Source organism: Lynx rufus, unplaced genomic scaffold (genome assembly GCF_022079265.1).
Source record: "Lynx rufus isolate CCGP_SWC_20201006 ecotype Redwood Valley unplaced genomic scaffold, mLynRuf1.p SCAF_4, whole genome shotgun sequence".
NCBI classification, from domain to species: Eukaryota; Metazoa; Chordata; class Mammalia; order Carnivora; family Felidae; genus Lynx; species Lynx rufus.
This window is the reverse complement of record NW_025814856.1, coordinates 86,951,067-86,973,819: the sequence shown is the minus strand read 5'-3', so window position 1 is coordinate 86,973,819 and position 22,753 is coordinate 86,951,067. Positions and strand designations below refer to the sequence as shown.

Here is a 22,753-nt window from a genome sequence, read left to right as displayed (position 1 = left end):
GCTCAGGTCATGATCTCACAGTCCATGAGTTCGAGCCCCGTGTCGGGCTCTGTGCTGACAGCTCAGAGCCTGGAGCCTGCTTCAGATTCGGTGTCTCCCTCTCTCTCTGCCCCTCCCCCGCTCATGCTCTGTCTCTCTCAAAAATAAACATTAAAAAAATTTTTTTGAACCCCACATATTTATGAAATGGGAATTACTATTTTTACTTATTATTTTTTGCAGTGGCTAGGTATGTGGATATGTTTTAACCAGGTGAGACAGGTGTAGCTGGTTGGGTCCAAAATATCCCATTTCTGCTAATGAAACCTTAGTCATGATTCTGACATAGGATTGGGACATGGTGTGGGGCACCCAAGTGCCATCTCAAATTTAGTAACTAAAGTCTGTGTTGAGTGTAGGTTATGTGGTTTCTGTCTGGTGACTTCCTGAAAGATTTACTGGCCTTCATTTTTCTTGTCCCATTAATTACCTGAAAAGCATGCTTTTATTTTTTGGTTGAGCTGTTTTGTGTTGCCATTTGGTTCCATTTTATGCAGCCTAACAGATCCCTCTTTTTCACTTCACCAGGTACGTGTATTCACATTTTCAGTTGGCCAACATAATTATGACAGAGGACCTATTCAGTGGATGGCCTGTGAAAATAAAGGTAACAGATCTCTTTTCTCCACCACATTTATTACTAAAAAACAATTGATAGATGCTAGTTCTACATCTTATCATTTAATATAAAGTTGTAGCTAATGTTTATCGGAAGAGAGACAAGCCTAAGATGTTGAACAAATTTTCTGTGGAGAACATTGACATCATGTGACAGTGTATAAAAATTCAGACATTTGATCATACGGTATATGATATGGTATATTAATATCATTCAATGTTTCATTTATAGATACTTAATGTTACTTATCAAGTAAATACTTATCAAATAAGAATGAAAGAATATATGAATTATATAAAACTTACATATGAGAAAGTGTGACATGTTTGTACATTTTTTCTAAGTGGTTAAGTTTTTTTTTAAAGTCTTCTTACACATTCCTAGGTAATTCAGATTTTGTGTAGTGAGTCCATATTTCCCATATACACAGAAAACAAAACAAAACAAGATGTTATTTGACAAACTGATCATATAACAATAAAAAGAACCTCAGTTTATTAGGAAAGTCCTGTGTAGGCAAATATTTTATATGAATACAATAATTATCAGATACCATTATCATGTATCTTTAATAATTTCTCCAATAATAAAAATATTTTAAATGATGCCAGGTTCCCTACTGTTTTATAGAAAAATCACAGTTATTTGATACAATTTAAGTTATGTAGCGGAGTTTGTCACAAAGCCTGTGCATTTGTTAGGGATATGCGTTAAGGAAACATTTTCCACATTCATCTATGATATTGGCATATTAGTATTTGTTGAATTCAAAGTGAAAAAAATATGGCTTTTTCTCCTCTGAAGCCAGAAAAAAATTTTGTGGTCATTTATTGTGATGTTCTCTCTATATATGAAAATATGTATACGTTTCAGGTTATTACTATGAAATTCCTTCCATTGGAGCGATAAGAATCAATACTCAGGTATGATTACAAGTTATTACAAGTTTTAAACACAAGGTATTTAAAACTTGTTGAAATTATTCTCTCAAAGAATAAGATGTTTCTTTTCTGTTTTAAATATGTTCAATTGGAGAAAATAGGTGAAAATGAAAAAATGATCCATAATATTTGTAATAAAAGGATGAGTATCATGGTGATGTATATTGATTATTATTACATCAAGGTTCCCAGTGTTTTCAAATATTCAAAACTCAGGTGAAAAACTACATGTGTTCTTTTCAGATGTTAAAAACATCACAGAAAATAAGTAAAATGAAAATTTACTAGCAATCTCATTTCATTTAATTTGAACTTGGTCCCATTTCAGATCATTTAAGTGAGTTTCTTCCAGTTGCAGGTACCACAAAGAAAAGGAAGCAATAATTAATCTGAACAAATTATACCAGATTCTAATCAGAATTTAAATACTTCCTAAATAACCCCTGCAGATGTATCTACCTATGTAAAATAAACCTACAAGGTGCCTGGGTGGTTCATTTGGTTTAGTGCCTGACTCTGGGCTTTTGCCTCGTTTAATAGTCTCGTGGTTGTGAGATCGAGCCCTACGTCAGGCTTCACACCCAGCATGGAGCCTGCTGGCTCTCTCAAACATAGTAAAATTGCAATGAGGAGAGAATTTTTCTACAACCATTCAACTGAAAATATGCCTGTTAAATAACTTCGTAGATTGAAGCAACTAAGTTAATATAAATATATATTATTTTCAAGCATTCATAAGTTACAATTTAAAACCATTACTCAATTTTAAACATAACTGAAGATCCACAAAATAGACTAAGGCAAGATGTAGCACAAATAACATGGCATTTGTGGAACTGAATACTGACTGTGTTTTATGTTGAAATGAAACAGCAGCTGCACTAGAGTCTGATGTCTTATTTGGCACAGTGTTGCATTTATTTTTTGATATGTTTAAATGTAGTTTTGAATTTCAGCCAAACAGTCTGTGATATGAAAGCAAGTATGTGGCTGCTTTATGATTTCAAATTTGTGCACTTCCATCCAGTAAATCACAGAGCCTTAAATAGTTTAGATTAACATAAAACAATTCACAAGGAACGTATTTCACCTATCATTGGCTGTACCTTAGAAAAAGAATGTTTTGGTATTAGAAAAAAACGGGGGTAGATCTACTGTATAAATAATATGAGTTAAGTACTGTTGATTCAAAGTATGTAGACGTACCATTTATGGTATACCTAAAATAGCAATTAAATGATTATACACTTACTCCCTTAATAACTTTGATTCCATATTCATTTTTAACTCTAGATAATTTTCTTCTGTGGAGTTTTTTGTTTTTGTTTTTACTACGGCATTTCTTTTTTTCAACCCCCTAACCTTTTTTTTTTTTTTCTTTAAAATATAGGAGTACTTGGATGTTCTGGGAAGACCAATGGTTTTAGCAGGGGACAAAGCAAAGCAAGTCCAGTGGACAAATGTGTATCTAGATGCACTGGTAAGAGATTGGCTTTTCAACCAAAGAGTGTCCTAACAAAAGCACACAGCTCGTTTCTGCATCTTTCTAGGTGACATTTATCTTTTCCAATTCATTAAGTCCTGTCTGAAAGTCCTTCTATCACACCCTTCTTTGCTAGAATTTAGATAATATACATAAAAACCTTGTCTTATCTAACCATACATGTAAAGTGTTAACTTTATTTTTTAGGTGATCTGTTGAGAGTGTGGAGTTTCACAACTCAAATCTTGAATTTACAGGCATTTCAATAACTTTCTGAATTTTTATGTAAAAAAAAAAAAAAACCTAAAGTCAAGTGAATGAGTCCCTGCTACTGCAGACTTTAAGCAAAAATTTTGAAATATTTTAATAATAGACTTCAGTTGGCAGAAGCATGTATTGCCTCCACAACTCAAGCCAGACCCAACAAAGCTCAGAAGTACATGCAATTAAATAGGCAGATAATCTGACCCTACTCTGAAATCATCACGAACCTATTAGCCTCTTGATATATCATCTCTTGTTTGAGATTCAACCCCAGATTTTTATGGAACTAAGCCATTAAAATGATCACATGTGGTGTGATGTAACAGAAACATGTTAAGTTGTCCATTGTGAAACTCAAATTTTAATCTAAGTATCCTATCATATTTCAAGGCAGTGGTTCTGAACTGGAGGAGTTTTTGCCACTCACAGGTCATTTGGATATATCTATGGATATTTTCTGTTGTCGTGACTGGGATGGGCAGGGGTTGCTGCTGACATGTCATGGGTAGAGGCCAGGGAGGCTCCTAAATGTCATACGCCACACAGGACAGTCCCCTCACCCCATGCACATGCATGCAACGTACAACAAAGAATTATTCAAAAGATCATTAGAGCTGAAACTGAGAAAACTTGTCTAATGTAACTCCAACTTTCCTTGTATTAAAGTTGCAAATAGTAAATATCATGCTTAAGATATATACATATGCTTAATCTTGATGAGAAGACTTTATTAATGATTTGACTAATGTGTAACATACCACAGAGAACCAAAATCCTAAGCCCTGAAAAGTAAATGCTGATTCACTAACCCTTTTTCCTCCTTGGAGTACAGTTATATGCTGATACTACTTCCCTGAATGCAATCGTGACCCCAAAGGGCAACACGCAGTCCATTTACAATTACTTATCATTTGGTTCTTGTAAAATAAACATATACAGGAAGTTGGAAGAAAAATAGGCACTATTAACAGCAGCTTTGCATGCTACGAAAGATAAAGTGAAGCTTGCTTACCTCAAATCCTAGCTAAAATTACCATCCAGTGTTCCTTCTTGACATCACATATTTATTTAAGGTCACATGGTCATCTAAAGCTATGGCCAAAATGTTTCATTTTTCCGAATCCATCACAGGACAGAGTATGATAGGAGGAGTCAATAATTATGCCCTGTAGGATTTCCTATGACCAGAAGTTCATTAACCGGCACGTCTACATTGTTGGTAAGGTTCTCACTGATAGCACAGATGACATTAGGAAGAGATTCTGGTTCTAAACATGCTGTTCTATAAGCTGAAACTAAATGTAAAGCAAGAAAAAAAAAAAAGAGGCACATGAATTGGCTAGTCAGGAGACACGTAGAGCATTCTTTTACCATCTTGAGAATGAAAAGTGATGGTCTTGTATTTCTAATTACTTGTCTGTAATCGCTGCATGTGGCAGATTCGCAATATATGCTGGTCAGTATATCTTGGTTACATTAAGAAAAAAAATGTAAACACGTTCCAAGACAAAATATAATGAAAAAAAAATGAAAAGAACTCTGGAAATTCAGAAGAAAGAAGCCATATATTTGGGGGTGGTGTAGGGTGAGTTTAAAAGATGGTGACAGTTTAGCTGAACATAAGAATCAAGGTAAAGTTTCTACAATTGGTGGGAACTAGTGAAACCACACAAAGAGGGTATAGTATGAGTCAGGCAAGGGCTGGGTATGTTGAAAAATGGTACCTCACTCACTTTGAGAGCTAATGGGAGTTAAGAACAGGAGCAGACTGGAACAATATTGTGGAGGGTTCATTTTATTTGGGAGATAAAGTGAGATTCTTTGGATAAAAAAAAGAGATGAAAAGAGTTGGAATCAAGAAAATATAAAAATACCAGATAAATTCCAGGAGAGCAGAAATCTTGTCTTATTTCTCTAAATTGTTCCCTAGGAATTTGTACAAATTTTTTGTCTGCTTAATCAATGAAGAAGGAAATGGAAATTGGGTACCAATGAGTTCATTGATGATTTCATCTCCTATGTTAGAAGTCTAGTGTCTCATTTTAGGGCACATGTTACCATATTTAGAAGCACATTACCATACTCTGTAGAAATGCAAAGTGATGTGCAGAAAATGATTGCCTCGTATATACTTTATCGTGTATCATGCTAGCTTTTTTAAAACTATGCATTATAACGAATAGAAATCTCTCCAAAACGAATATTTACTAAATTGTGTTTTGGAGTCCAGTTTTATGAGTTATCTCTAATCTGATTTTATTGAGGTAGAAAGTTTTCATTGTGAATATGAATTTGCATTTTGAAGGATGTTTCCATTGTTGAATAGTCGTGCTTAGAACTGAACAGAGAGCCCACATGTATATCATCATGCACCAATTATGTGTGGTTGATTCCTTAATTGTATTTGTCCCAAACAGTTTGGTATCTTGTTCTGGTGAAAGCCTCTCTCTCTGTTTGTTCTTCCACTTTAAATTCACTTCCCATTGTTTTGGGGTTTCTCACATGTACAATTATAAACTATTTCTCTGTGAAGCCAGGATGTTTCTGGAATTAGAACAAGGGTCATGAGATTTGGATTTAGGGTCATTATTCACATGATTACTAATATTTTCTCAGCAAATTTGAAATTTTTAATAATAACTTTTAAATTATTTTAAAGTGTGATTTTTTAAATGTAGTTTTGACATGAAATAATGGTAAATAATATATAATATATATATGGTAATAATGGTAAATATATATATGTGTGTGTGTGTGTGTGTGTGTGTGTGTGTGTATATATATATATATATATATATATAAAATGGCTGCAGATAGCAGTAATAAAAAAAACAAAAACAAAAACCCTCTGACTTGAAAATTGCCTTATTTCAACGAATCTCCATGGATTCATTTAATATTTGAAATGATCAACATGCTGGTTGACACTAGGTCATTACTTTTGTTAGACTAAACTGCTTTATGACCAGACTATTGCATTTGATGCTTACAGTTAGCTACATTATTTGACTTTGTCAAAAAATGCTATTTGTCTTAGAGGGTGTTTAGAAGCATTATTGCTTGTTTAGAACAACATAGTATTTACCAGATGATTGCAGATGTGATATTGATAACTTGTTTCTTCTCTTTATTCTGCTATACATTTATGATTTAACATGAAGCCTTTGGCTTAGGGCATGAAAAAAATAAGAATGAAACTACACAAAGGAAGGCAAACAAATTATATAACAATATTTTCATAGCACTCTGTTCATGGAATCCCTGTGAACAAAAGAGTGGAGGGGCAGGGTTACTGAAATATTTAGTGTAATTTGAGTTTTTATAATTTTGAGTTATTTGCAGTGCTCTCTGAGACTATTATTGTAGAGGTTGTGGGCTTCAATAGCTGCCTAATAGACTCTCATTATTTCTCAGATGTTTTAATTGATTTTTTAAAGACAAACATTGTGAAAAAGCTTTCAAAATCATTTACTAGGTATTTGTGTCTCTTTATAATGTAACCATAAAATGCAGTGTCAAATACCAAAGACTAATTCAGAATGACAAAGTTTAAATTGTAAGTCTAATTTGCCTTTTTCTTTCTGAATCTATTTTTAGGAACTAGGACTTGTCATTACTGGAACTCTTCCGGTCTTCAACATAACTGGCCAAGTTGAAAATAAGACAAACTTAAAGGTTAAAAGTTAATTGATAAAATTAATAATAATAAATGATAAACTGTGACGTCAAAGCTCAGTGTGGATAAGATATTTCTATAAGGAAATACATAGAATGTAACTGTCTTGTGAGACCAGAAGTAAGAGGCAACAGCTGCCTATGTGATAACCACCTGGGAAAAAGGAAATGCAGGTCAAGTTCTCTGATTCCCCAGAGTCAGGATTCAACATAACTCTGTTTAACTATGAACTGATGAGAACACAAGTTCAGTCCCTGGGAGTAATTACATGACAGATGGGCAATACTATTGTGTCCACATTTTTTAAATGTATCTAAGATAACCATGGAGCTCAGAAAGAAAAATCCGAACAACAAAACCATGGTAATGTTTGTCTCTGGTGTATGTATGTATTTTTATTGAAACATTCCTCCTCCAGCTCCCATTCAGACAGTAGTTTTTGTTTTGTTTTGTTTTTAAATCATCATGTAACTTAAGCATCTGATATAAAATGAATAGCTCTCAAAAAAATATTTTTAAAACATGAAGAGCTCTATTTTGTTTTCTGTTTTTAAAGATTGAAGAAAAATACTACATGAGTGTCATAAAAATGTTGACTTCTGCAGCACTGGAAATATTGTCAAGGCAATGAGATGCTACCAACTTAAAAATTCTGAAAAATTGTACTTGTTAGATTCCACTCATTTTTAAAATACTTTTGATTTTAAAGTAGGGTTGCATTCCTGTTTCTTAAATTGCATCAGAAAGAATTTTAGATTGCGGGACAAGTTAAGAATTTTTTTTTTTAAACACTATATATTCATTTTAGGCTTTGTTTGACATTCCAGACTGGAGGGGAATTTATTTCCAGTTTATGGCATAATGAAGTCTGTTGCACTTATTATTTGTTCAGTTATTATAAACTTCAGTTGAACTCTTTACTTTTATAATGTGGCCATCAAAAATGTTAGGTTTTTTTTTTTTTTTTTAAAGTTTCTTTATTTTGAGGGGGAAGGGGAAGGGCAGAGAGAGAATTCTAAGCAGGCTCCATATGGTCAGCACCGAGCCGTATGTGGGGCTCAAACCCATGAATCGTGAGATCGTGACCTGGGCCAAAATCAAGAGTTGGATGCTTATCTGACTGAGCCACCCAGGGGCCCCAGGAACCCATTGTCATTCTAAAAGATCTCTGGGTTCTAAATAATTTAACCCATAAAGGAGTAATTCTGTAACTATTCAGATGGACTAAGGGATTGCTTTAATTTGGAGGGTTTGCTGAGACCAGAATTGGTCCATGACAAAAGAATATAGTTGATATAACTTTCTCACTGTTTGTGCACCTACGCAAAATTTTTGGTGTTCTCATGATAACTATTGAATGGATTTTATAATTTTCGTTGTAACATTTTAATTTATTTTTTAGTTTATATAATTCTATTTAAAACTGAAATTCCTGATTCTAAATTTTAACACCATTTTTGTCTTTAATGTCCCTGAGAAGATTATGATAGCAGTTTGCCACATAGCCCTTGTTGACTTGCAACTAAAGCTTGGATGCCCATGTTTGGTATCTATCAAACACACATACAGCTACAACTGACTGTACAATAGCAATTAAATATTAGAGATAATGAGTACAAGGGGCATCAAATAAGTTTCCTGGGGCACCTGGGTAGCTCAGTAGGTTAAGTGTCCAACTCTTGATTTCAGCTTAGGTCTTGGTTTAAGGGTTGTGAGTTCGAGCCCCATGTTGGGCTCCATGCTGAGCATTATGTCTACTTAAAAAAAAAAAAACAAAAAAAACCCTACATTTTCTATTTTAGCCACAGTCATCAGGATTTCATTCACAATGATAAAGTCCTGGGTAAACAAAGGTGGGAATCATTGTAAATTGGTATCAAAAGCTGTTTCACCCTTAAAAGTGTTTAAGCTAGATTGGAATATAACTATTGTCAAGCAAAAGGATGAACATATATAATAATTGTGTAGAAATATGTGCATTTTTTTAATCCAAAATAGACTACCTTTTTGCTATCTTTTATTATAGAACCAGCTAATTCTTGGTGTGATGGGGGTTGATGTATCTTTGGAAGATATTAAGCGACTAACACCACGTTTTACAGTAAGATGAAATTTACTCTTTGGGTATCTTTTTATTTTAGAGCTCTGTACTAATTTAGCTGTCTATAAAACATTTAAGTAATCCTCAAAAATCATGTAGTTAACTTACCGAATGAACTAAATGTTAAGGTCTTTAAAATAATATAAAGATACTATGCTGTCTTTCTTCATGCTTTAAAATGTGTTAAGAATTTTTTATCTTTAAAGAATGTGATTTCTGACTGTGACCCAGGGATTTTTAACTTTTTTTTTCCAGCTCTGCCCCAATGGCTATTATTTTGCAATTGATCCTAATGGTTATGTTTTATTACATCCAAATCTTCAGCCAAAGGTATGTATATAATTTGTTTACAGTGATTAATGCAATTCTGTAAAATTAATGGTTAATGCTCTTAATAGATTTGTCATCTTTAAATTCATTATATAGCACTAAATATAAAGGAACATTAGGTCTGTAATGTTAATACATGACAAGACCACAGTTTATAATATATGAAAGTGTGAAAGCACTATTCATTTTCTCTTACCAATTTAGTTGTCCCATATTCCTATGGAATATTTAACCAATATTCACAACTCAAAGACAGCCATTATCGCCCCATGCCTGAGTTCACACATCCCCTTGGGATTTTGATTAAGACTGTAAGGTAGTGAGGAGATTGCCCCAGATGGGTGTGAACCTGATAAATAAAAGTAATGTTCTTCTATGCACAGATCATATTTTCCATCACCCTTTTTTCTAGTAATTATCTCTCCTTTTCATCTCCCAAAGTGCTTTTTTCTTTCTACTTTTGAGCATGCTTAAAAAAATAGGAATGAAATTCAATAAGTACAACTCCATGGGATGAGCTTCAGAACTGGGGGGTGTTTATTAATCAGGGAGTCATCAGAGAGTGACAAAATCACATAGATGAACTTTTTATTCTAATCTCTATGCTAAGATATGAAATATTTTCCTAAATGTCTTATCCAGCTTCTTTCACTTTCCATTAGTGCTTCACAGGTAGGATGAAATATATTTATCTGGAAATAAAAACTGGCAAAATCATATTACATAATTGTAAGTTATGAGCATCTTCAAGTTGTTGCTTAACTTTGGAGATAACACTGAAGATACTTTAACCCGTGCTAGAGGGAAATACATCCAGATTTAGTCATACTATCTTCTTTCCCTCGGTCACGAATAGTTAATGTTAGTGATATCTTTGGACATACACAAGTATATTCGTAAACACACATACATTTAATGTTGAGTCATTTAAATACTTTTCAAATCAATGATAATTAAGAACCATTGATATTGAATGCAAAAACGTACTAAGTGGTTGTAGGAAATGTGATGATTTTAAAAGTTCACTTGGGAATTTATTTCCATATAAACTCCATCATGATCTACATATTAGCTAATCAAATGTAGCTGCCTCTCATTCTGCACTATATTTAAAGTGGTTATTTTATTATAAAAATGGTATAGACATTTCTCCCCATTATCATTAGTCTATCACAGGCCTTTATAAATATGTCCTGTTAAGTTCCTCTTAATAGAGTTATTTATGATTAGCCTAATATTCTATGATTTTGTCAAGTTGAAAATTTGTATCTTTTTAAATATTTTTAAGATTTTTTAAAAATTTGCAATGCCATTGTTTGGTTTTTGTATATCCAATATATTTTAATTTATGTTCCCACAACTGAAGTGATTTAAAAGCAGTAACAATGTAACGTGTTGAAAGGTGTGAAGGATCCCCATTTTTATGATTGTAGGTCTTAACCCCTTCTCCAAAAGGAAGTAAAATATATCACAGACAAAATAATAAAGAATAATAATGAGAATAATGTACATACAATGTATATAAATCTATCATTTAAAGGCAATAATTTGAAAAAGGTTTTCCCCCTTTTATACATTCTTCTGATAACCACTATTTACATAGAAAAATTTTACTACTATTTGATGTTAACATCTATTTGTCTCAGATTTGGAATAATTTACTAACACTCATATAATTACAACAAAAATATAAATTTTATAGAAAGCATTATTACAGCCCAGGTGGTTTTTTTTTTAGGACTATGTTAACTTTTCATATTTTTGCAGAGGAAATTATTAGAAGCAAGTGTGCAACAAAGATATTGAAAAAATACTATTTTACAAAACCATTAAAATACGTTTGAACAATTGATGTGTTCTTTGAAATTTATGCTTGTGAATTAAATACGCTTGTGAATTCTCATCATTAGATTAAACATTATTTGTGTTTTGTGGGTGATGGTGCATGCTTTGCAGGTAGACCAAAGAACTGCATAAAAGGATGATAGAGTGTAAGACATCTTGTTTGTTTTACAAATTGACAAGTACAAAGGACAGATACGGTAACCACTAGTATACTAACAAAATTATTCTCAGTGCTTTCATCAGAAATTTACCAGTAGAAATAAAGGAAGATAATGCTGTTCCATAATACCCCCCCTTTTTTTTAAATAAGGTCAAAGTCTAGTGTTATTGCAAGTATTCTTTGTTGAATGCCTTGTGTTTTCTTCCTGAAATTATAATCTTAAGTTATTTCAGTACAATTTTGTAGTTTGTAGAAGGCAGTATGAGTATCCTTCAAAAAGGCTAGAATCTCAGGAAATAAAGTAGGTATAAACCTTTTACATATCTAATTTTCTAAGCATTCATTGCTAATCTCCTCATGTCTCCACCATGACCACATTTGACAAGTACTGGATTATGCATCCTGCTTTATTCCAAAATGCATTTTACATTTCTTACTTTTTGTTTCATAAAAATAACCAGATTGGGTACACTTATAAGATACTTTATTTGGTCAATCTTAATAAATATTTATTGTATAGGAAGTTGTGCATAATCCACACATTAGAAGTCAATATTTAAAATAAATCTACAGTGTTAGGATTAAATTCTCCTTTAGTTCCACAGATACAACATTTGATAACACTTCAGAAAACAAAGCCACAAATTTTAAGGGCTTAATGTTGACACTTCTCAATATCTTATAATAATTATATTTTAACACATTTGAATCATGTAAATTCTAAAATCTGCAGGATTTTTTTTTTTTAATCAGCATTAAAGTTGTCTGAGACAAAATACTTTTCTCACTTTCCAAATATGTACTTTTTTAGGAAAAAAGGAAGATACTAAAATATGCTCCTAAACAATTTTTTGAATACTTTTACTAGCATAACATTTTTTATACACCACCAGTATTTTGAAACATTCATTTTATTTGTTGACATGTCATGAACTCTGTGATACCTGCTGCTGATCAAGGAAATATCTGATCAAAATTGATTGTAGGATAGAAGCCTTACCTGTGTTGAAATGTAGCATGATGAATTACCACCTTTCTGTTGCTTCAGCCTATTGGTGTAGGTATACCAACAATTAATTTAAGAAAAAGGAGACCCAATGTTCAGGTAACTGTGAATGAAGTTAGCAGTGGCTTCAAATACGCTAAATCAGAGTTGAGATTAAGCTTCTCTTCCTAAAGCATCTGATTAATGCTGCCTTTCCTGACATCAAGCTTCCAGAGCATGAGTTGGAGATGAGCATCGTTTCTCAAACTGGAGCAAAAGCATTATTAATGATGGCAGGGGGTATGCATTTGCTAACTTAAGATTGCTAGCAAATTATGTAATGTCGTTAATCAGAACAACTGTAATGAGATGGCTTCTAAAAGTAAATTTGTTATTAAAATTGTGAAATTAGTGTCCAATCCATGTTTTCCTAACAAGTGCTTGTAAAATTAACTTCAAAGTGGAAATAAAAAGACAGTTCTGGTGTGATAGTTTCTGTAAACCATACATTGCAGGCCAAAATTTCTTTGAATTTCTAAAGTGTGTCTTAGGATTAGAGATTAGAGAAACTTCCCTTAAGCTAATTAAAAATGCCCAGAATTGCACATAAATATTGTAAATTGTTATTGCCTGACAAGTTCATTGCAAAATCTTTTCGCTTTTGTCAACAAAATTTAAATGTTACTTTATGTGTGCATATTTCTATAATTACATTAAAAATAATCAGTAGAGAGGATACTTCCTACAGTTTAGTACAGTACAGTATGAGAATTGTTACAGTTACAGAATTTCAGAATTCCGAAGGAATTTCAGTATGATTTAATGTTTTATATGTAATCCTATCATTGCTCTAAAAAAAGTTAGTGGCATTATTATGGACAGGTAGTATGATATTGAGAAGATATTATTAAACTATTTTACCCCATTCAACCTCATTTTACTTTAACTTCTTCATTGGAAAAGTAGGAGGATTGAATAATGGTTGTTGTTGTTTTTTAATTTTTTTAATGTTTATTTATTTTTGAGAGAGAGAGAGAGAGAGAGAGAGAGACCGAGCATTAGCAGGAGAGGGGCAGAGAGAGAAAGAAAGACACAGAATATCTCTCTCTGCCCCTCTCCTGCTAAGGAGAGCTCCATCTCCTGAAAATTCTGAACTAATGTGACCAGGGACGGGACCCAAGTTAATAAATAGTATTTCAAGCTTTCCAGGTTGTTCTAAAGTTGCAGAGCCACTGGATTAAAAGAAACTTCAATTTTCTTCTAGCTCTAGAACTCTGTGCAATCTGAACTTCATGTTGTTGCATCAGTCTTCATATCTTTTATGACTCCTGTAGAGGTTAAAATGAAATTAGTGTATTTTCTTGATTTATTAAATTGTCTCCTGTTACTCTCCTTGCATGCTTCTTTTTGTGTATTATCTTAAATTATACTTTTTGCATTCATGTATATCCTAGCAAATTTTCATTTTACAGTACTTTCAAATGTTGCATGTAAATGTTATAATATAATTTGAAAATAAACAACCTGAAAAATGGTTTGTTTTATTTTTACTTTCTTTCTAAGGAAACCTCAAATGGCAAACTAGCAACCATACAAGACTTTAGAATTTTAGGAATATTTTTTGAACTATGTAATATTTTTAATCATCCTAAGCACTAATTATTTCTATTTAAAATCTGTTTAAAGGCACTCTGCCTTTTAGTTCTACAAATGTTGTTGTCTTTATGTCAGCTGATACTAAAATTATACACATGAAAAGTGTTATATATTTAAAATATCAAACAAAAGCATTAGGAATGAAGGGACTGGATTCCAGTTCTCAAAATTCACTTGGTGCTTTTTATTATAAATTTCTGCTTTTGAATTTTTCAATCATTGTGCCTATGATGGGTCTTTTAAAAATGGTCAGCTAGATTGCCATTTAAAAAGTACAAGTTTTGCATTGACATTTTGCTTTTACGATTTCATTTTCTTCTCTGTGTCTTTATATGTTGGATTGGGACATGATCTTCATATTGCCAATTCTTCCCGATAATGCCTCCGCCATGCATGCTGTTTGGGTCTGGTCATGCTATGCATTATCCATTGCATGTAAGATAATATTCTTATTTATGTTTATATTTTATGATTTTGATTATGTTGACTTTGTTTTGCAGTGAGTATGTTAAATTTTTAATGCTGTTATGGTGTTTGTGTGAAGAGGATTTATTTCAGGGAACTTTAAAGAAGTGATTCTCAATTATATTGTCCAATTTAGAGTATCCTTTTGTTAGTGACATTCTTGGTTCATTTTTTTAAACAAAGGATTGAAATTATTTTCAATATTTTTATTTTATCTTTATGAATTATGTTACATTTCAAATGAATATTTGCTTCTGAGCCAATATATTGCTATCCAAACAATGGTCAGTATTATCACCTATTAAGCAGTCTAATAGTCATTTGTAATATTCTAGAATCTTCTGATTCCAGACATCAAGCTCATGAGTAGTGAATATTTTTTAAATAAAAGCATGAGACACAGTTGAGATTATTGTTTTAATTTGCCTTTAAGAACATCATTCATCAAAACCCATAGGAATCATAAACTGTCATCATTTAAATGGAGTTATATCTTGAAAGAAAGCATTTTTGTCATAATTATAAAATAAATATATGCCATATATAATGTCATTCAGCATTGAAGTTAGTGTTTATTTAATTTATTTGAATTATTGTTATTATTTTGGGTAGTCAGTCCAAACAGTGTTTAATTAAAATAGTGATAATCTCGTTCAATTGATGGTCCAAAAAAATAAAAAATAAATAAAATAGTGATAATCTGAATGTATTTTGGAAGAGCCTGTGAATCTGAAATCACTAAAATTCCAGTGACCTTGCACTAATACAGCATAATTTGTGTTTATTACTTCTATCTAATTAATTATCACATTTTGGTGGTATTTATTTTAGTCCAAATTAAAAATCCAGTTTCTAAAATCATTTAGTTGTAAAATTATCGACACCTATTATGATTTGATTATTCGAACAAACTTTGATAACCTGTTATGGCACGTTACATTCTTAGCATTGTTATAAAATAATCAGTGTATTTTTTTTATCAAATAGCTAAATAAGTCTTCATTTTATGATTGAGAAAATTTTTAAATGTCATATGAGGTAAACTTGACAAGCTAACAGTTTTATTTGACATAGTTATAGAAATAAAGAGTATGCCTTATTCCACAGTTAATTTTACTTATTCACACCAGCAAGAAGCAGCAGTAGGAGACATTAAAGCAGAAAACCATATCTAGTGAACCCAAGGATTAATATTCTAGTTAGATTTTAATTACAATAGGTAATCTTTATTAAAGTCCTTATGACTTGACCACGTATTTTATCTTATAAAATTTACTTAATTTATTAAATTCAAATGTAAAATTTCTAAGATTCAAATATATAAAGCAAACTTGCATCTTTATGCATCTTAAGAAGAGTATGTTTAGAATAGTTTTACTTAGCAAATTCAAAGTTAGTTTTTAAAACATTTTCCCTCATTTCATACTTTTTATAGAACACAGGTAAAGAAACGTATATCACTTAGATGTTACCTTTGTTTTATTGCCAAGTATGTTATCCACGTGGCTTCATGTTGTTCCTTTTCCATCCTATTTAAAGAAAAAAAGTTTCAAGTAGGTCTTTGATTGTCATATTCACACGGAACTTGTAATTATAAATGTAGTATCTAACATACCACTTGAAATGAGACTGTCTTCAGTTGGTGGCAAATTAAAATTTTCTTGCTTCACTGAAAGCTCAAGCCCCTACTCTATTATTATCTTAAAATACATGTATGCAAAACAATATATCTTTGTATAACTGTTTTGTCAGCCGTTTAATACACCTTAGGTAAGTAACTTGTATGTAATTATTTTTGTGTTTGAATATACATTGAACTGTTTACATACAACATCAGTTTTCAATGTCATATATGCTTAATTATTATTATTTTCTCTGTAGAACCCCAAATCTCAGGAGCCAGTAACTTTGGATTTCCTTGATGCAGAATTAGAGAATGACATTAAGGTGGAGGTGAGTGTGTGCCTGATCAGGTCAGATCCTGGGGTTCATTCATTCCACAGTATCTGTTGAGCAGCGTCATTGTGTTATCTTCTCTCATAGATCCTGTCCACACAATGGTGAATGTTGTTTGTCTTTAAAATTTCTAGGGGTTCTCTTATGCAAATGATCATATGAAAAGGAATGAGTATTTTTAGTTGGGTGTGACATTAGTTTCTTTCTTTCTTATCCCATAGTTAGAGGTATTTTAAGTATTTCAATACAAATATAACTTACAAATTGCAATAAACAACGCAGAGATGGAGGACATTGCTACAGAGCTAAAAGAAAAGTTGGAGGGAATGTAACCATCCAGCCACCCAGTGAGCAATGTGAAGGGCAAAGCAGCCATGTTTGTCTTTGTATACTTAAGCCAGAAACATTTCTATTTTATTTCAAAACTAAAACTGCATGCCATTTCCTCTGAGAGGGTCTTCCTTAATAATAAGGATAACTAATAATAATATTTATTAGGCACATAATATGTGTCAGTCATGGATTCTCAACAGCCTTTGAAATAGATACTATTATTATGTTATCTTTATTTGTTGAACTGAGGATAGATTTTAGGTCCAGAGAGGTTAAACAGCTTGTCTCATTAATCAGCCAGTAAGTAGCAGGACCAGCATTTGGATCCGGCTTTTGCGCTTAAGAGCAAAGATTTTTAAGATTCTTTTATATGGATTAACTTCTCCTCTCATCTATGCAAAGGCCACCATATTTCTTTGAGAATTTGTCGTGGTGTGTTTTAATAGGCACTTGCTTTACGCGTTTTACACATTGACTCCCTCACTGTAGAACAATAGAATGTAATTATTCGTTATTATTACCCAAGACCAAGACATAGTGCTGGGATGTCTTAGGTGATTAATGAATGTTTGTAATAAAGTGTTTTCAGGTGATAGAACAGGATCATGTAATAATAAAGAGCATGGTCGTTGGGACTCTGATGCCGCTGAGTGACTTTAATAATATTATTTAACTTATTACATCTCACAATCAGTCTCATAAAGTAATCGACTATTCTTTCATTAGTTGTATTTTAAAAATTAAGGGGTGGCTGAAGATAATTAAGGATACCTTTATTATTTTAAAATGTGTAAAATGACTGTAACGTGGTAACTTAAAAGAATGTGGTAACTTTTTAAAAGAATATTCCCAGAGAAAACTACAACTACTGGTACAACCAGCCTATTTTTATTCAGTCTCTTGTAAAATAAGGTATAAACCTTGAAATATCGATACTTTAATAATCATATTATGGTAGTCACTTGAATACTTGCAATAAAGTGATTCTTTTATCTTCCCTTAGATTCGAAATAAAATGATCGATGGAGAAAGTGGAGAAAAAACATTCAGAACTCTGGTTAAATCTCAAGATGAGGTAAGGATTAAGTCAGGCTCATTCTTAAACAAAACGTATATATACATAATTATATTGGTAGTTTGTCTTTTGTATTAAAGCAGTATTTATAAAACAGAGATGTCTCAAGTAAACATTTTTTAAGGTCTGCTGGAAGAGTATTTTTAATAATATTTTTAACTCTTTTTAATTTTTCTAAAGCATGTTGCTTTATGTTTCTTGATGTTTTACATTAATAACAATATATTCTTGAAAATTATATTTCATGTCTCCATTTTTTTATCATCTTAGGAAATAGAACACAATTTAATGTTGTGCCATGTTCTTAGCCATTTCATCATGCAGAATTGAAGAAAATATGTAATAGCTGTGTTATATGATTTCTACATGCAGATCTTCTAATTGTTGGGTTCCATATATTATTTTGTTTGGTGTTTTAATTATTTACTTTTTTTTTTTTGGTGTATCTTCCATCACTATTTATGCACTTTATGATTGGCTTGCATTTAAATCTGAAACTAAATCAAGAGATAACCCAACTACACCCATAAATCACTGGTACAAATAAGTAATAAACTCATATTGTTTGATACTGATGTGGAGGAACTATGTATATGAGCAGTGTGTCTATCCATTATCAGTCACATGTGGAGTAAATACACAGACATTCACATATTTGAGTATTTAAAAAATATATGGAATCCAGAGGCTTTGGAGCCTGGAAATGTAAGTGTATGTATATAACTTACATCCTTTTCCTCACATTGTTATCCTTTTTAAATGTATACATTTCTTGAGTTCCTCAGCAGATCTTTGTCTAGGGTGGAGCTAGGATCCAAATGGGATCATTCATTAGCAGGTGGCTTTTCTCACTTAATACCGTTAGGAGTCCCCAGTACCAGAAGACAGGAGGACGTATATATCAATTACAGTCATTGTTGAAACGTCAATTCTCTTTACTTAGACTTTAGCCATACTCGTAACGCGTTTACTCCTCGAGGAAAGATGTAAACCATTCAACAATTGTGCCAACTTTTCCGTGTTGTTCTGCCAACGAGAACTCTTTGACCTACATATTCTATCCTCAAGTTATACATTAATTTTGTTTGTTTTGGGTCACCTTGATATTTTCCTAGTTTGCCATATTTTTTGCCATATTTTTTATGAGTAATATGAAATATGTGAACATTATTTTTTTTAAGAATTTTACTAGTCTAAAAACCTCATAATTCCTGTTCTTCCTGCCTCTGTCCTCTACACACATACAGTAAATCATAGGAATATTTGATGTATGGAGACAACATGAATGGTTGTTACAAAATGAATCTGGCATTATACATTTACTTTATTCTCCCAAATTAAGTTTTAAGACTTAGATACTTTTATTTCATCAATAAATTATAGAAAACAATAGTATTTAGTCCAGCAGTCAGTTAAATTCGACAGAGATTTTAAAGTGATTAGTGTATTGCCGAACACGAAGTAACATTTCAGTGAATATTACTGTTCTGATGAGGATAATAAAGCTGGAGATAACTAAAACAAATGTAAAGATGCATAATAGCCATCACTATACCTAATGGAAGAAGGAATGATAATTTCTTTACTAGTATTCCATAGTGACCTATGAACGATTCTATATCCATCAAGTTATTTTGCTCTGTGCTTCCTTTCCCTGGTGGATTTCATTTTTTTTCTAACCTTCAGTGGTACTAAGTAATTTGTCTCTTATGCTAAATACTGTAATAATGGCTTAATAAGAACAGTAATATCCTAATCATACATTTGGATGTACAAACAGTACATTGCCGTCCTGATATTACCAGTTTCTTATAAATGCTGTCTAGTATGGAAATATCTGAGGCTTCTTTAACATATCCTAGTCCTATTTTATTATTAAAATTGTATTTTAGAAAATGTTTCCAATGTTTTGAGGTTTATAATTCAGCATTAATTACTAATATTTTGCACTAAAAGGACTTTAAAAGTTATGATGCAGATGTTTATGTTTGTGCTAAAATTTTGCTTTACACACACACACACACACACACACACACACACACACACACCCATAACAGAACAAATAAATGTAGACTAGAGCAGACGTTTGTGAAGGAAGGTTTGGAATGACCACAGTATTTATAAATAGATTTTAGCGTTCTGCTTTTTATATGAACTCACATAGAATTTATAAGGTGATAACAACCATATCAAACTTTTTTTCTAGAGATACATTGACAAAGGGAACAGGACATATACATGGACTCCTGTGAATGGCACAGATTACAGGTAATTAACTGGATTTAAATATGTATCGTATACCAGAGTATTCAGTTCTGTGTCTTTCACCTATTTTTAGTAGCAATTTTCATAATAGATGAATATTAAGTCCTTGCATTTTCATAAACCATTTTCATTGTAATTAAAGCAGAAAAGTTATTTTTTCCAATGCAGAAATGTATTAAAATTAGAGCTTCTGATTTTTCAAAGTGGAAAAGATGGAAAAAAGCTAGGAATATAAAATTTGGAAATGAACACATATGTGATATAAATCTATTTGATTTATTTGTATATATTGCTGTTAGCAATAATACATGTTGACAAAATGCCCTAGTCATTTGTAGTCATCACTTCCGCTGATTTCCTCATTTAAATTCAGTTAGTTTACATTACTTACCTTTTGCAAATTAACCTAAAAATAAAACCACCTCATAGTATGATCTGATATAAAATGCTCAGTTGGTAATTTACCTTCCCTAGTGACAAGTCTGTAATATCCCGATCACACCAATGGAAAGAGCGTTGGAAAATTGGACAGACTAATACCCTGTAGTGTCTTGAAAATTCTCCATTCTTGACTCGCTGAGCATTTCCTTCGCTTTCTTGGTGTAACTCTTCTCTGAGGTCATGGCTTTCCCTGTGGTCCTACATCCTACAGGTTCACAATCCTGAGGTTGTTATGGATATTTCCTTGTTACTCATTCTCTCTTCCCTCTTCCCTAAAATCCCTCTCTCTGAATCTTACATCATCTTCCTCTCAGTCCTATAAGATTTCAATTCCTGGCTCACTGTACAGTCACATAGATCGCTGTTTCTGATGCTATTTTTGACATACCCACACTTATGTAGAACAAAACAAAAATTATGTACTAAGTCAACTTTTAAGAAGGTTTTAAAATTCAAGCTTGAAGTTTTTCTTTTTTTTTTTTATTATTATTATTATTTTTTTTTCAACGTTTATTTATTTTTGGGACAGAGAGAGCCAGAGCATGAACGGGGGAGGGTCAGAGAGAGAGGGAGACACAGAATCGGAAACAGGCTCCAGGCTCCGAGCCATCAGCCCAGAGCCTGACGCGGGGCTCGAACTCACGGACCGCGAGATCGTGACCTGGCTGAAGTCGGATGCTTAACCGACTGCGCCACCCAGGCGCCCCTTGAAGTTTTTCTTAATAGATTTTACAGACATAAAATTAGTCTGTCAAATTACTGAAAAGTTTTCTAAATGTTTACTCTCAATTTCTCTACTTAACTGGTCCTGAGCTGGGAATAGTTTGCAAATGAGCCAGGTCTGTGGAGTACACTCCAATAGCGTTGAGATAGATGATTTTTTTAGCACCTGATCCTTCAGTTTATCTCCTCTTCACTGTGTGGGAGTGTGCTCTCTTCCTTTTTTCTTACACGAACAAATTTTAAGTTAGAAAAACTTGATCTCTTTAACCCTGGCAATGAGTCAACAATGATGGCAGTCATAATTATACTTTGAGGGTATTTTAGTCATTATAATTTTTTTAAATGTGTTTGTAACAGTCTCACAAATGCCCCCTACATGCATACCCTTACCCTCCCACAAACCATGATGGGACCAAACGTGTCCAGATTGATACCCCAGTTCTGAGTATGTTGCTCCTTGTTCACAAACATTTATTCTGTTGCCATTTTACTCCAACTTAAATCTGGACTTCCAAACAGATATTCTCACCTCATGTTTCTATCCCAGACAGCCTGCCTGTCATGCCTCTCACCACCCTTCTCATGCAGTCACTGTTCTCTGGCCCCAGCTTGCCCACTTTGTCATGTTTTCCAAACATTTGCTGCCCAAATCTACGTCTTTGGGCCAGATTCGGTCTATTTTCATTATAAGTGCTTCCCTTGAATCGCTGTACAAATAAATTCACAAACAATGATGGAGAACAAAATATAACATCTATATAAAGAGGGGGAGGGGGAAATTGGCATGTTTTGATTTACTGAATGAAGTACCAAATTTCATATAGTGATTTATGCCTTCTTAAGCTTTGTTGTAATTTAGGTATTACAGTTTGAAATATAGTAAGTAATGATTCTAATAGAATGCTTTTTTTTTAATGATGAATTTAGTTTCATAGAGACAAATGATTGAGCTGAAAAGTACGTTACATTCCATTTAACTCTGTTAACCATGTTTATGTGAGTCACAAAAATATTGCGTGGGCTCTATCATCCACCTGGTGGCTGCTGGCTTTATTAGGTTTTAATCCCTAGGAGAAAATAAAGCAGCCTTGGTCTGTTTATTTTATATGGAGGGAGACAGCAAACACTGCATATGACAACATCATTGACTCAAAATGTTGGTAAAGATCTTATCGGCTATAGGTTGAAGAAATAACCGTTGCCTTGAGATGGAAATAAATTAAGTGTAACTATTTTTCTATAAAATGAGGTGTAGCTCTTAATAACAACCTGAGACATGCAGGCCAATAAAATGTATATTTGATATGTCAATTTTAAAACTTCTCCCGTGTTCCTCAGGAGTTTCAACACTATTTTTATGGTACATGAGATGTAACCCAAGCTTAGAGAGTGACAC

General features: G+C 32.6%; 1 protein-coding gene across 6 annotated transcripts in view; it reads left to right on the top strand.

The window, feature by feature from the left end:
• The window catches only part of CACNA2D1 (calcium voltage-gated channel auxiliary subunit alpha2delta 1), a 494,284-nt gene that overhangs the window by 426,298 nt on the left and 45,233 nt on the right, over positions 1-22,753 (top strand). For 2 of the 6 annotated variants that reach the window (XM_047096150.1, XM_047096149.1), the window contains exons 13-22: positions 568-646; positions 1,532-1,581; positions 2,990-3,079; positions 6,944-7,021; positions 9,049-9,123; positions 9,379-9,453; positions 12,507-12,563; positions 16,446-16,517; positions 17,857-17,928; positions 20,135-20,196. In XM_047096150.1, the coding sequence (XP_046952106.1) occupies positions 568-646; positions 1,532-1,581; positions 2,990-3,079; positions 6,944-7,021; positions 9,049-9,123; positions 9,379-9,453; positions 12,507-12,563; positions 16,446-16,517; positions 17,857-17,928; positions 20,135-20,196 (710 nt within the window). The remainder of the gene's footprint in view (positions 1-567; positions 647-1,531; positions 1,582-2,989; positions 3,080-6,943; positions 7,022-9,048; positions 9,124-9,378; positions 9,454-12,506; positions 12,564-16,445; positions 16,518-17,856; positions 17,929-20,134; positions 20,197-22,753) is intronic. The other 4 variants (XM_047096155.1, XM_047096153.1, XM_047096154.1 and 1 more) reach the window with 2 other exon arrangements.